At 46.7% G+C, this 12411-nt stretch overlaps 1 protein-coding gene across 4 annotated transcripts in view; it reads left to right on the forward strand.

Moving 5' to 3' along the window:
• Positions 1-2773: 2773 nt before the first annotated feature.
• IGF2BP3 (insulin like growth factor 2 mRNA binding protein 3) overlaps positions 2774-12411 on the forward strand; it is a 157537-nt gene continuing 147899 nt past the window's right edge. For 2 of the 4 annotated variants that reach the window (XM_006729397.3, XM_006729396.3), the window contains exons 1-2: positions 2778-3326; positions 4725-4785. In XM_006729397.3, the coding sequence (XP_006729460.1) occupies positions 3152-3326; positions 4725-4785 (236 nt within the window). In that variant the 5' untranslated portion in view covers positions 2778-3151. Of the gene's footprint in view, positions 3327-4724; positions 4786-12411 lie in introns of all 4 variants that reach the window. The other 2 variants (XM_081800404.1, XM_081800403.1) reach the window with 2 other exon arrangements.

Raw genomic sequence — 12411 nt, forward strand, 5'->3', positions numbered from 1 at the left:
CCTTATATTCATTTTTGAAAATCCACCAAAGATATTTTTGCACTTGAAATGCCAGGAAAAAGACAATTACCCGTGCTCTTTTTACTCAGACAGTGAGTATGTACTTGGCCCTCAAATGGCTGGAAGATTGGAAGTGAGTGGACTGTATCTACCACCCTTTAATGTCTGAGCTTATACAACTCCTGTATGTTTTTAAGGTCCTAGACGGAGTATCCAGTTTGTTACAATAATACACAGATTAAGTTCACGAGTCCCAGTAACATATTTCATCAAAACAGCACACACTTGTCTTAAATTCCAGGTGTTAGGTGTGTTTGACAGTGACAGACAAGCATGGTCCAGTATTTACGGAAAATAAACAATTTATCCCGTGTTTTAGAAGTAGCTACTTCCTTAGGTCTCAGTTTTAATAAGAGCAAATACAGTGAACAATCCAGAAGGCACCATTCAAGTGACTTTGGAAGCAAGCTGAATATATAAAATTTGTTCTTAATGAAAATTACTAAAAGTTAAATGATCAAAAGACTAATTTTTATAAATTACAGAGTTAGAAAAGCAAATATTACTACATGAATGAAAAGCACATTTCTCCAAGTAGTTTTGGATTACATGCAACAGGTACATGAAAAATTCATAATTTTTTATATTTACATTTTGAATACCACAAGTTACTTGTCTTTTTTAGAACCAAGATTCTTTTTCAAAACATGAAAAGGAAAAATAAGTAAGCTCTTTTTAAAAAGTTAAACCTAACCATAAACTTAAAATCTCATCACCCAAATGTTCTTTATAGAGCTCATGATTACTGAACACTACACAAGAGCACATTTGTCTCCTCGATCTCATAAAGTAAAAACATTTCACCAAATTAAATGTCAATGAAAATATTGTGAAAGTGAGTTTACATTTAAAAAGTTGGATTTGCTTAGCAGAAAAAGAAAAACCTGTTAGAACAGTTGCATTTAAAATGGATGATCTGACACCTTCCGGTTCAACACAAAATTATAAAATAAGTTCCTTTTAAAAGATAAAATGTAAATATATCCTGCAATAGTTCCCACATGTAGGAAAAATAATGTCATTCATCTTTTAATTGGAAAATATACACTTTTAAATGCCATATACGGATTTGACAAAGAGAAACGAACTCTATCAATTTTAATTACTGAAAATGTTTCAATGTAAACCATAATATTTTCTCTATCGCACAATACACTTTCTACTACTAGGAGTACCAAGTCATTAAAGATTCCTGTTTTTATTTCCATGCTACATAGAATTTCATTTACTTTAAAAATAAGCATTTTTTCATCTTTTCCATGGAATACCTGTTAAAAATATGCCACAAGTAACTGATGCAAATGAAGCTTTTGAGTGGAGTACACAATCATTAAACGACACTTGCAGATTTCCACAAGAACCCCAGCACTATGTTCATTTCCGTATTCCTCTTCTCCAGTCTACATTTTGTTGGCCCAGTAAAGGCTTCACGGGGCCCAGACCCTCCCCCACACACCCACCATTGTACTCGTTACATACACGGGAAATTATGAATGGTTCTCATGGCCGAATGCGGGCAGAAAAGAGGCAGAAAGGGACTCGAACAATTTTTCAAGTGCGAGTATCACCTAGGGGTAACGCAGAACGGTCTTCCTCTTTCAAGAGTCCCAAGTTCTCCAACTAAAATTCTTTAAATAAAAGTACCAGCCTACCCCACTCCTCCTCCTCTGAAAACTACAGGAAGAATTGGTTTCCGTTTAGATACCGACTTTTCCCACTCTGACTTCTCTCCTCCGGCCTCCGAGCTCCGGCCGCCCCCATCCCCACGCCAAATACCTCCGCCTCTACGCTCCCCTCCCCCACCGGTGGCCAAGCCCGCCCCCGGCCTCATTTATCTCTGAGCCTTTTCTGAATCGGGCAACCAATCGCAAACGCGAAGCCGAGAGCCAACGCGAGCGCAGGCGGAGGAGGTGTCGCCCAGACACCCGCCCAGGACGCCGCGGGCTCCCATCCCCCACCGCCCCTGGCTCGGGGCCGCCCCACTTCCCCGGTGCCAGGGCCCGTGAAGGGTGCATGGGGTGGGGCGCGTCTTCCCGACTCTCCCGCCCCCTCCCACCCCACCCCCTTGCTGCGTTTCCGCCCCTGCCAGCCCTGGAAACGTGCTTGCGGCTTTGCCGGGGTTACACTTCAAATGTCATCAAAGCCACAAGGCGAGTTCGAAATTGGGACTCTCTGGTTTTGTTAATTACCTATTTTTAAAAATCGAATATTTAAAACTCCGGTAACTAGAGCTGAGAAATTGCCTAGTTAGCACCTCCACCCGTATCTCATTAAAAAAAAAAATCTTCCCTTTTTCCTCCCCTCCCCCTCAGGATCCGCCCCGACCAGATAACCCTTTCTAAACTCTGTTGTGACAATCAGCGCCGCCAGCCGCGCTCCCCTCAGTGCCCCGGCTGAGGCTCCTTTAGTATTTTTCCCCTTCTTCCTCCTCCCGCCTCTCAGGGTCTCTCTCTCAAGCTCATTTCCCCTCCCCCTCTTCCTCCTCTCTCTCGCTCTTTTTTCCCCCCGAAACCCACTCTAATTGAGGCGCTGGGATTCCTCACGTGAGACGTTGATTTGTAGTTTGAACACGTGGCTCATTCAAAAAGCCGGACACTCGGAGCGGATTTTTTCCGCCTCCTGCGCCTTCCTCCCTCCACCCCTTCCCCCCTCCCTCCTGCCAGTCACCCTTCTGGGTTTTTTTATGGGGAGGCGGCGCCTGCCCTCACGTAGTGTGATATTTTCACAGTCCGCCGGCCGATGCCAAAGGGGTTGGGGAGGAAGAGACAAAAAGTAGTTCTTCCCCCCTCCTCCTCCTCTCCTTTTTCTCGCTAATCCCGCCTCCTCCTCAGAGTTAGGAAGACTCGTTGATACGTTTGGGTTGCAGCAAGGCTTTTTCTTTTCTTTTTTTTTTAATACCCAGAAAAGGAAAAACAAGAACCTTCGGATTTGATTTTTCGCTCCTCGTTCTTGTCCTTGGTTCTTACTGTGTTTGTGTGTTTTAACGGCGAGAAGACGAGGGGAACAAAACCCGCCGGAGCCCTCCATCACTGTGGGTGGTTTTAATTTTTCGTTTTTCTCCGAATTTTTTAAAAAGCAACCACTCTTCACAATGAACAAACTGTATATCGGAAACCTCAGCGAGAATGCCGTCCCTTCGGACCTGGAAAGTATCTTCAAGGACGCCAAGATCCCGGTGTCGGGACCCTTCCTGGTGAAGACGGGCTACGCGTTCGTGGACTGTCCGGACGACAGCTGGGCCCTCAAGGCCATCGAGGCGCTTTCAGGTGGGCCCGCCCCGGCCCCGCCGGCGCGCCGCCCCAGCCCTGCGCCGCCCGCCGGGGCCTGCCGGGGTCGGGGACCGGGAGCCAGGCCCGCGGCTGCCGCCGGGGCGTCCACACAGGGCCCCAGGCCCGGGGGAGGGAGGGCGGGGAGGTGGGGCGAGGCCCGGGCGCCCGTACGCGTGAGGTCCGGGGTGCTTTCCTCAGCTAGGGCTCCAACCCGGCCCCCCGCGGCTCCCCTCCTCCCGCCGGGGCTTTGCAGGCGGACGGCGGACGCGCTGTCAGAAAGCCGCGGCGCGGGCTCCGAGGGGAGCGGGGCTGGGGGAGGCGCGACCGCGAGCGCCGGACTCTGAGCGCTCGCCCCGCCCGGGCCCAGGCGCGGGCTCCGGTCTCCGGCACGCCGGGCCTTAGGGGCCGAGCGCGCTCGCCCGCTTTTCTCTCCCTCCCTCCTTCCTTCCTTCCTTTCTCTGCACGTTATTTATGGTGTTGGTTTCGCAGTTTCCCCGGCTCGCCCCAGACCCCAGGCGTGGGAGAATGCAAATGGCCTCGACCCTGCTGCGGAGTGAGGCCTCGGGCTGGTGCCTAGCACAGGCGGCCCGGCGCTTCCTCTAGATCCTGCGGGACGCAGGCTAGTGCGACCTGGGTGCCACGCTCCACCTCCCCCGCGTCCGACGAGCCAGAGGGGCAGGTGGGCGAGAGCGGCTAGGGGTCGCTGACAAGGGAGCCCCAGCCGCCGCGCCGGGCCCCCAGTCGCTCTCCTCGTCCCGGCCGCGGCCTCCGGGGGTGGTGGGGCAAGCTCGAGTCCCGTCCCCCCCACCCCACCCCCGGAGCCCGTGTGGCGGGCGCCGCGCAGTCCTTCGCGCCTTGTTCGTTCTGTGCTGAGATGCCTGTCTGGCCGTGCACTTTGTCTGTGCCTACCCAGCCGTTCTCGAACCTCTCCAGCTACTCCCTGTTTCTGGAGGGCCTGGGCTTGAAGCCGGGAGAAGGGCTCAGCGTCCCCTCCCGAATAAAAGCCAGCGTAGCCCACTCCGCAGAGTTTGTCTTGTGCGAGTGCCCGGGGAGGTGGGCGGAAGGGCCGCGTCAGTCCTGCGGCTGTCGTGGAGTTGGGTGACCCCTGAGGTGGGCGTTGGAGGCCTGGTGTAGACTGTTACCCAAGTAGTGGGCCAGCTAATGGGCGCTCCTCCCCACCCATCCGTAAGTTCTAGGCAGCCCTGAGGGGTCAGTTTTCCCCCCGCGCGTGGCCGGGCTTCCCTCCCGGCCTTGAGACACCTCCGGGTGCCTTGGCTGGGGGTGGGGGGGTGTCTCAGGAAGTCACTTGTGTCACCACTTAGGCTCTGCGGGTCCTTCGTGCGGGAAGAGCCGCTAAACCCGGCCAACGGTCTTGCACCTCTTGTGTGTCCGCAGGTAAAGTGGAACTGCACGGGAAATTAATGGAAGTCGAGCACTCTGTCCCAAAAAGACAAAGGTGAGCTTATTTATCCCATTTTCATTAATTCTGTTCTCCCTTGTTGGGAGGAAAGACTCAACACAGCTGAAAACAACTTCTCTGACGCTTTTTGGATTGCTGTATGCTGTATGGCTTGGCTTTTCCGTCTTTTATTCCTTGCATTTAAGTTTATGGCAGGTGTGTGTGCGTGCGCTGGTAAGGAATAAAGGTCTTGTCCGTCGCTCCTGCCAGTGGATTATTGGTATAGAAGTCTCTCAAGGAAGCTCTCACAGCTGTATGTTCTCCAAGTTGCTATAATAGGAAATCAAAGTCTTGAAGGGCAGTTTTGGGATCTGTAAGAATTAGGAAGCAGTGGGTGACCCTCCCCCACTCCCCACCTATAAGTACAGGATAGAGGAAAGCAGGTGCAGACACGCGTGGGTATGGAGTGTCTTTCTTTCTCTGTCCCGAGTTGGCGGCGATAAGTCTGAGAGGCCTGGGAGGCCGTCTGTGTATCTGAGAAGAGAGGAATTTGCTGATTGGAACACGTGAGTGAACGGCTGGGCTTCTCCTGCCCAGAAGCGCCTTTCAGTCACTTCAGAGTTACACAGGTTGCTGCCAACCAGCCTTTGTCTTCCACCCCCTCCCTCCCTCCGCGTCCCCCACCCTGCCAATATTTTTGCTTACAAATAACCACCAAGAGGTCGTGAAGATTAAAGATTTGTACTGAAGCAAGGGAATTGCACTTTTTGGAGAGCAAGTGTAGTGTGTCACTTTACAGAATGTTTGCAGACTGTTTTAACCTCTGGTGTATTGTGAAGAAATGGCTCCTTCAAGAGCAGGCCAGATCCCCGCTCTGTAACTAACTGGAAAGGCGCTGCTCCCTTACTGTGGTGCTAGGTTTAGTTTGTGCTTTTCTGGGTTGTGCCAGGTGGGGTTAGGGTTTCTGCCTTTCTCTCTTCCCATCCCCCCACTCCTAACTTGGGCTAAGAATAAGCTGAAAGTTAATCTAAACTAGGGCTGTATGTGTCTGGTTAGGTATTGGTGAGTGGTGTGTTAGAGGGCAGGAGAGGTTTGCTATGCATTTCCCTGGTGCTCTGCAGAGAGGTGGCTACACGAAGTGTCACCATGTGCCTATTTCTATACTGAGCTCCCTTTCAGGTAAAGCGTTTTCACAAACCTTGTTTTGTTAGAGAGCTGGATTTTTGTGGATTTCTCTTGTTCATGTACTTAATTTTTATTAGGATAGTTGAAAAAGGATTTGTGTGATGAGATAGATTTAGTTCTAGTTGGGAATTTTGGTGAGGTCAAGTTATTTCACATAGTAGAAGGGGATTATTTTTTTGAGAGCTTCTAAAATAATAGAACATGTACTGAAAGGTATCTAAACTGATCTCCGTTTAATAGGAAGTGAAAAATTGAGGGAAAAGGCACATCTTAAACATTTAAAGGCATAGTCTGAATTGTATAACTAGGGTGGGGAAAATGTAGGTGCATTCTGCAAATTCTTATTGGTTTCATGTTTAGCCCGTGTGTCCTAATTTTCTTCAAATGTTGGATAAAAAAGAGGCAAATGGTTGTGTCAGAGGACTGGCATTTTAACATTTGAGAGTTTCTAAAGTTAAACATTAATGTCTGGCATTTTTCAGATACAATTTATGGACCTGCATGGAAATGTAGATTATTTTGCTTTGCTTTCCTGATTTTGTTTTCCATCCTGGTGTGAATTTCCCCCCATGTGTAGGGAATGAAATTAAACACATCTGGTAACAGACTGTTTTACTCTTAAAGGCTTTTGCCCAACCTAAAAACATACTTACTTGTTACTTTATAACGAACAGGAGTTTGTTTTAGGAAAGCATATAAGGTATGATGCCACCAGGGGCAGCAGATATTTATCAGTGGAAGCTTTCTCATTTTAACAATGTAGATTAAAATTTCAGGCTGATTTCGCTTACATTAAAATGCTCAGGATTTTAAATGAGATATTACTAGCAAATAGAATGAGGACATTGGAGACAACTTTTTTTTTTTTAAAGATTTTATTTATTTTGACACAGAGACACAGCTAGAGAGGGAACACAAGCAGGGGGGAGTGGGAGAGGGAGAAGCAGGCTTCCCGTGGAGCAGGGAGCCCGATGTGGGGCTCAATCCCAGGACACTGGGATCATGACCTGAGGCGAAGGCAGATGTTTAACGACTGAGCCACCCAGGCGCCCCTGGAGACAACTTTCTACCTATAGGGAGAACAATTAAGTCATTTTCTAGGATTGAAATGGCAAAAAAGAAAAGTAGAGGTTTCTTTTCTCTGCCCAGGGAAATTTGCTAGAAATCTAATTATAATACAGTTTTGTTTTAACTGAAGGTTGGAACTGTGATGCAGTTTCCCTTATCTGGACTGTTACACTGTCTGAATAGGCTTTGGGAGGGGGCTGAGAAGACACGTTGGTGGATCCATGCCTAGCTCCTATAGATAGGTCGAGAAGTGGCATTGGTGGGGCGCCTGGGTGGCTCAGTTGTGAAGCGTCTGCCTTTGGCTCAGGTCATGATCCCACGGTCCTGGGATGGAGCCCCGCATTGGGCTCCCTGCTCCGTGGGAAGCCTGCTTCTCCCTCTCCCACTCCCCCTGCTTGTGTTTCCTCTCTCACCATGTCTCTGTCAAATAAATAAAATCTTAAAAAAAAAAAAAAGTGGTATTGGTGACAGTTGGTATTGGTGAATGCTGGCAGACCAGTCTTTACCAAGTGAGCCTGCTGGACTTCTGCGTGGAGTTTTTTGTGCTTAGCAGTCATTGCATTCCATCCCATCATCATGTGGGCATCTGAGGCAGGCACACCCACATGTGCAGCAGTGACCTTTATACCTGCTGTGCAAGGCATGTTGGGAGCCTGGTGCCGAAGAATGCTTATGGCAGCACTCTGAGATGGATGAATGGGCTTGCAGCAACTAAATAGGGGAGCAGGCCCAGGAGGCGATTTGATGGCCCAACTGTGACTGGGAGCTGAGCTGGGCACAGAACCTTTCAGGAAGGGGCACTGTGGAGTTTGGTTCTGACCAAGCTTGGCTCTTGATTGCCGAAGTCTCAGGGGAATGTGGAAGGAATGTTGCTTTTCTGCATTCAGGTACCCCTCAGTTGGGGAAGATGATAGCACTATTTTACAGAGCTTGAGATCCCCTGGGTCCAGAATGAAGAGAAGATTGTGTTGAGTATCTGTGATAGTGTTGCGCTTTCTGTTCGAAGGTAAAGGATACAGCACATGAATACTTGGCTTCACTCTGAAGTATAAGCTTGAACACTCACCCCACTCCCCACCCTGCCTTGGGGGCAAGGGTGGCTGTGAAAATTGTTGTGACTTTAGAAGACTGTAGCTCAGTTTGATTGGAAGAGCCATTGGTATCTTGTGGGACTGCATATGTGCCCCTATGTGATTATGTAAATAGGACCGATTTCCTTTTTTGTTATGTTGTGGGCTGTTGGGCATGGGAGAGGGAATGGGAAAGTCGCTGACACTGGGGAACTGACAGGATGGTGGTTTTAGTTTGTTTTCCATGACTTTTTTAAGTTATGAAAAATTTTCACATTTTTGGTTTTTTATGGCTTAAACTTGTTCATGATTTAGCTGTCAGCATTGATTAAGATTATATGAAGCCAAAATATATTTCAGTGAAGGATAAACAAAATGGTAGGATACTGTAGTTAAATATTTTTCCAGGAAGGATCCATTAAAACAGACTGGTGTCTGAGCTCACATGATTTTGTTCTTTGTTTCCTTAAAAAAAGAAAATTAAGTGAACAACTTATTTCTATATTAGAATCTTGTGTTTAGTATGTAAATTAGGTAGACATAGCATGTATAAAAGTTACTGGGATTTTAAATGTATCTTACTCTATTTATTTATTTATTAAAAGATTGTATTTGTTTGACAGAGACACAGCGAGAGCGGGAACACAAGCAGGGGGAGTGGGAAAGGGAGAAGTAGGTTTCCCGCCAAGCAGGGAGCCTGACGTGGGGCTCGATCCTGGGACTCTGGGATCATGACCTGAGCTGAAGGCAGACGCTTAATGACTGAGCCACCGAGGCACCCCTGTATCTTACTTTAAATGTCTATTTAAAAGTGCTGCATTTTAACAGCTGTATGTACGGAATAGTATGGTGCCATAACCAGCAATTTGTCCATTAGCCAGGGCATATGATCCTGTTGTCTCAGGCCAGTAAAAGCTGTTTTTAATGCTGAAGATCTAAACATAGGCACGAATAGCTGTGCTGCTCCTTGCTTATCAGTTTGGGACAGGTGAATCTTGTGAATTGGAGAGGTTTCTCACACATACAGAGACTTGAGGTTCTGACTGTTAGGAAACTTTCATGGCTGGTAAAGAATCATAAGCAGTGTCTTTGGAGTGCTCAGTTTAAGGTCAGTAATGCATGATTGCTTAAGTGATTGTAGCCAGCAAGATTTTTCTTGATTTCATGTTTTCTTAGTACAGCTTGAGAAAGAGTAAAAGATTTCTTAACTTCGGCGTTATTAGAATTAAAATATATATATATATAAATGAACGTTGATGAGTCGCTTCTGTGGGGCTGTCCACAGTAACAAGGAAGACCTTATGGAAACATGATATGTGCCTTGAGCCAGTGGGAATTGAGAATCTTGGCTTCTGTTTCTGGCTTTCCTTTTGATTTGTGTGATCACTTACATTCTCTGTTCATGCCAAATGCCACTATAGTAAACTAACGGGGCATATTTTGTTCTGAGTTTTGCCATTCTGCTTGAAATGAGTTACTAGCTAAGGCTTAAAAATACCTTTTGGAATGAGACGTAGGGTCTTCCCTGTACAAAACTTGTATTTTCTTTTTTTTTTAAAAAGAGCCTTTTTTTTTTTTAAAAAGATTTTTATTTATTTATTTGAGAGAGAATGAGAGAGAGAGCATGAGAGGGGGGAGGGTCGGAGGGAGAAGCAGACTCCCCGCCGAGCAGGGAGCCCGATGCGGGACTCGATCCGGGGACTCCAGGATCATGACCTGAGCCGAAGGCAGTCGCTTAACCAACTGAGCCACCCAGGCGCCCCAAAACTTGTATTTTCTGTAGTATGGCAGCTCAATTGCTTTTGCACGTGTACCTTTTTCGGGCAGTCAGCAAGAGGGAAATGATCTTTGTTGTACTTTGAAATCCTTTTCTGAGTCATACCATTGCAGTTAATGTGTTGTCATATAGGTGTTGGATTTTCTATTAAAGTGAAGCTGTCAAGCCACCTGGATATATATTTGAAGCAGCTCTATTTTAATTGTCTTCAGTGCCTCAGATGTCAACTTTCCTAGCAGTAACTAATTTTTGACTTATATGATTTATCCATTTATTGTAGATTTATTTATCCACCAACTTTGGTGGTTGGTTTGCTCTGGGAGGATGGAGAACAGCTGTGCTATTCTTAGCTAAGTTTCCTTTATTGACTGTTGCCTCTGATTCCAGCTTCTAGAGTCACAAGACAGGAGGTGGCAGTGTGGTAGCGGTGACCAACGGATGGGATTGGTGTTTTTAGTTAGGAACTCTGCCCTGTAAATCTGATGTTTAAAAAACTGGCTTGGTCTTGCAGGGTTTTGCTTGAAAGCTGGTCGCAAATGCAATTTTCAGTGCTCCATTAAAACTGAGGGTGTGGGGCGCCTGGGTGGCTTAGTCGCTAAGCATCTGCCTTCGGCCCGGGTCATGGTCCTGGGATCGAGCCCCGCATCGGGCTGCCTGCTCCGCGGGAAGCCTGCTTCTCTCTCTCTCACTCCCCCTGCTTGTGGTCCCTCTCTGTCTGTCAAAAGAAAAAAAAAAATCTTAAAAAAAAAAAAAATAAAACTGAAGGTGTAATTTATCATGGTCTGAAATTGCTGTATTGGCTGTATTTGGCAAGTATTGGTAAATAAAACACAGTTATAAATATTAATATAGTATGCGGATTTTGTTGCCCTGAAGGGGAATACATAGTACATAAATTATGCATTTTAGAGGAATTATCCCGAGGCCATTTAACTTGATTAGGAAGTAGTTTGAAATTATTATAGATGTATTCTTTGAGGAATCTAGTGGAACTATAATTTTTTTTGTTTGGTTTTTAAAGATTTTATTAAGTAATCCCAGCGTGGGGCTCAGACTCACAACTCTGAGATCAAGAGTTTCATGCTCCACTAGCTGAGCCAGCCAGGCTCCCCACGTGGAGCTGTAAGTTGAGAGAGCTCGAAGTCTTTAGAATAGCTGGCATTATCACTTAGTTGTTTAGAAGTTGAGTCCATTGCTAACATGGTGTTTCAGTTATCTCTTGCTTCATAATAAACTACCCCAAAACCTAGTGGCTCAAAACAACTTATTCCTCATGATTCTGTGGGTCTGCTTGGTGTGGTTGGTTCTGTTTCACATGGTGTCATTCTGGGTCCTTTGCTGAGCTGGTCTAAAAGGTCCAAGAAGGCTTCATTCACATGGCTGGCCTCTTCGTGCTGGTCCACATGACTTTTCTCCACATGGTATCTCAGTGCTCTGTAGTAGCCCTTGGCTACCAAGTGAGAGTAAGTAGAAGTGGATAGACCTCTTAAAGGCTAGGCCCAGAATTGGCACATTATCCTATGCATTCTGTTGATCAGGGCAAGTCACAAGGCCAGCACAGATCTCTTGATGGTAGAGTGGCATGAATGTCCAGAGAGGAAGGAATTGGTAGTGACCATCTTTGTAGATTCTCTTCCATAAATTGAAGGAGGGGAGGAGTAGTTCTTCAAAGTGATTGAAACCTAAAATATCTGAAAGCTACATTTCCTCTACCAGGAAGGTAGAGGAAAGCAAGCAGAGTGATCTGCTTCTGGGAGACTCATGAAAAAAGCCCGTGGATAAGGAAGGTGTAGTCAACTGGATGAAATACCCCTGAAAGTTTGTGATTTAGATGGATGAATGTGAGTGGGGATGGTGGTAGGTCCCAGCCTTTTGGCTGGGCAGTAGATAGATGGAGAGTGATGAATTTTGGAGCAACCTGGAATATAGCCTTTCTTTCAGAATTCATTTATTAGTATCTAATCTTTTTTTCTTTCCAGAAATATCTCTGAGCATGTTCTATTTATAACCTGCTAGAGATGGAAGAGTCCTAAGTTGAGTAGATCCTCTTGCCACTGGACAAGACTTCTTTGTTTCAGTTGACCCACTCTGGCATCTGTTCCAACACTTCTGGTGACTGAGCTTACTTTCTAGATTACCCATTCTACTTTTTATTATACATTGGGAAAATCCTTTGAAGCTGTCTTAGGTTTCAAGGCAGTGTAGACCCAGGTCCAGTGCTTCTCTATGGTTATCTAAAGACTTGATTTGGGGTGCCTGGGTGGCTCAGTCCCTAAGCATCTGCCTTTGGCTCAGGTCGTGATCCCATGGTCCTGGGATCAAGTCATGCACCGGGCTCCCTGCTCAGCGGGAAGCCTGCTTCTCCCTCTCCCACTCCCCCTGCTTGTGTTCTCTCTCTCAAATAAATAAATAAAATCTTTAAAAAAAAAAAAAATAGACTTGATTTGAGGGGCGCCTGGGTGGCTCAGTCAGTTCAGCGTCTACCTTTGGCTTGGGTCATGATCCTGGGGACCTGGGATCAAGTCCCACATTGGACTCCCTGCTCAGCGGGGAACCTGCTGCTCCCCTCTGTGCACTCTCTCT

The sequence above is a fragment of the Leptonychotes weddellii genome, chromosome 12 (assembly GCF_054177405.1).
Source record: "Leptonychotes weddellii isolate Sample4059 chromosome 12, ASM5417740v2, whole genome shotgun sequence".
Taxonomy (NCBI): Eukaryota; Metazoa; Chordata; class Mammalia; order Carnivora; family Phocidae; genus Leptonychotes; species Leptonychotes weddellii.